Source organism: Macadamia integrifolia, chromosome 14 (assembly GCF_013358625.1).
Source record: "Macadamia integrifolia cultivar HAES 741 chromosome 14, SCU_Mint_v3, whole genome shotgun sequence".
NCBI classification, from domain to species: Eukaryota; Viridiplantae; Streptophyta; class Magnoliopsida; order Proteales; family Proteaceae; genus Macadamia; species Macadamia integrifolia.
In genome coordinates this window covers 6,161,861-6,164,182 of record NC_056570.1, presented here as the reverse complement: position 1 = coordinate 6,164,182, position 2,322 = coordinate 6,161,861, and the positions used below count along the sequence as shown (strand labels likewise).

The following is a 2,322-nucleotide window of genomic DNA, read 5'->3' as shown; positions in this document are numbered from 1 at the left end:
CCCCCCCCCCCCTCCCCCCCCCACAAAATCCTTTGAATTTTCAGCCCTCAAGGCAATGACGACTGGTATGAAAATTTTAATTCTCACATGGATTGTTCATCTATTAAATTTCAAATTAATCCATTAATATGGTGTTAAAAAATCTTTTCTTAATTGTCTAGATTTTGATAGAGATTGACTTGTTTATTGTGAAACATGACATGCAGTTAGGTTGAAACTTCCCATGGTACTACTACTACCACAAATAGAAGTGCCCAAGGGCATAGCTCATTGTGCAAACCCACAAACAGATGACAATGGGGCTAAGTCAAATCCAGTTTGGCCATCCCCATTGTGATTTGGCCAAGCGGTTGGAACCTATATAAATGTATGATTAACCCACCAACACCCCATGATTAATTTGAACAATACTATATGATTTGCTTAGATGTTGAAAACGAGAAAAGGGGGAAAACAAAGAAGAGAAAAAATAATATTGTGATTTGTGTGCAATTAGTAATATGAGGTACTTTCTTACTTCAGGTTTGTAGGGATCCAAGGTGGGGTCGATGTTATGAGAGTTTCAGCGAGGACCCAGATACCGTGAGAAGCATGGCCAAAATCATACTAGGACTCCAGGGATTCCCTCCTACAAATCACACCAAGGGCTATCCCTTTGTTGCTAAAGGGTAATTTCTTTGCATTACACATTTCCAACTATTGTTGCTAAAATCAATCATGAAAATGCGGTGTACCTATGTTAGGTTAAAATTTATTATGATTGCTATATTTTTTTTATATTCTATGTTGTGTAATTTATTACATTTTCAATAAAAATATTGAGAAATTCCAAATAATACAGAAAAACATTGTAACGTTCATAAATAATAAGATTGAGGAATAAACTAGATACATGAAGTGTTTTGAATGTTTAAAAATACAGAAGACAACGCATATTGTTCACATATTTAGTATGTGCACGAATATTACCGTGTTTCTAACTCCATTTGCAATTGCGTTAACATTTCTTTCATCTATTTTGAAGAAGACCAAATGATTTCTCCTTCCCCTAACCTATCCAAGAAAGGGCTTGCTCACCTGATAGCAATGACTGTCAGGCCGGCTGACCATCCTATTGAATGCTGCACTTGGGAACCCAGTCACTGGAAGGCTTGTAAATTGAGGAGAATAAAAGAAAATCATCTTCATTTAATTTGACTATGACATCACTGATCACTGTGAGATTAGCATTTTTGGTAAATAGTATGGAATAGTGGACCTACTATATGTAGATGAGGTAGCCTGTAGCCCATGTCCAAGATAAGCCACAGTTCAGCTTCAGCCCATAGTTGCTGGTTTCCAGCCAGGATTGATCAAGGACTTCTGCCCAGTTTCAGGGCTGGTCTAGTTAGGGCTCAGATAGGCCGCCCTAGCTCAGGTTACATTTCTTATTCTGGCTTGCCATATCATGGACTTGTGGTTAAACAAAGCCTGATGTTCAAGGTTGGTGGTACATACTGTGAGCCTTGCAATGGATGACAATATAAATTCATTAATGGGGATGGCAGGGGAAGGTATGTAATGGCGTGTGCAAAGCACTATGTCGGGGATGGAGGGACTGAAGAAGGGGTGGACGAACACAACACTGTGGCCACCTACGAGGACCTCTCCCGCATTCATATGCTGCCTTACATAGACGCCATGGCCATGGGTGTATCATCAGTGATGGTCTCTTTCTCCAGCTGGAATGGTGTCAAGATGCATACTCACCGCTTCCTCCTCACTGAAATCCTCAAACAAGAGATGTCCTTCCAGGTACCCAGACACAATTTTTAAAAGCTAAACCCAAGACTCTGGTTTTGACTCTTTGGATTATTTGTTGGGCACAGGGTATGCTTATATCGGACTGGGCAGGCGTAGATAGGATAACAAATCCTCCTGGTTTGAACCACACAGATTGTTTGAAGGACGTAATCAATGCTGGGCTTGACATGATCATGATTCCATTCAAGTATGAGAGGTTTTTTACAGCTATGAACTATCTCATATCATCAGGTCAGATTCCAGTCAGCAGGATTGACGATGCCGTGACAAGGATTCTAAGAGTGAAGTTTATATTGGGTCTTTTTGAGAAGCCCATGGCAGATAGGTCCCTCCTTGGCATGTTTGCCCACAAGGTTTGTACAACTACTTAATTCATACTGGAGAAACCACGCCACCACAACCCCACCCCCCCCCTTTTTTTTTTTTTTTTTTTTTTCTGAGAGATAGACATAGTGGATTGTGCAATGATCACCATGCCCCTCTTGAGTGGGTGCACCCAATGTTGCTGTATGTGGGCAC

General features: G+C 40.7%; 1 protein-coding gene across 1 annotated transcript in view; it reads left to right on the top strand.

Annotated features, from left to right (window-relative positions):
- Window positions 1–522: 522 nt before the first annotated feature.
- LOC122062101 (beta-glucosidase BoGH3B-like) overlaps window positions 523–2,322 on the top strand; it is a 3,254-nt gene continuing 1,454 nt past the window's right edge. Inside the window, exons 1-3 of the mRNA XM_042625755.1 lie at window positions 523–668; window positions 1,548–1,794; window positions 1,869–2,156. Of these exons, the coding sequence (XP_042481689.1) occupies window positions 592–668; window positions 1,548–1,794; window positions 1,869–2,156 (612 nt within the window). The 5' untranslated portion in view covers window positions 523–591. The remainder of the gene's footprint in view (window positions 669–1,547; window positions 1,795–1,868; window positions 2,157–2,322) is intronic.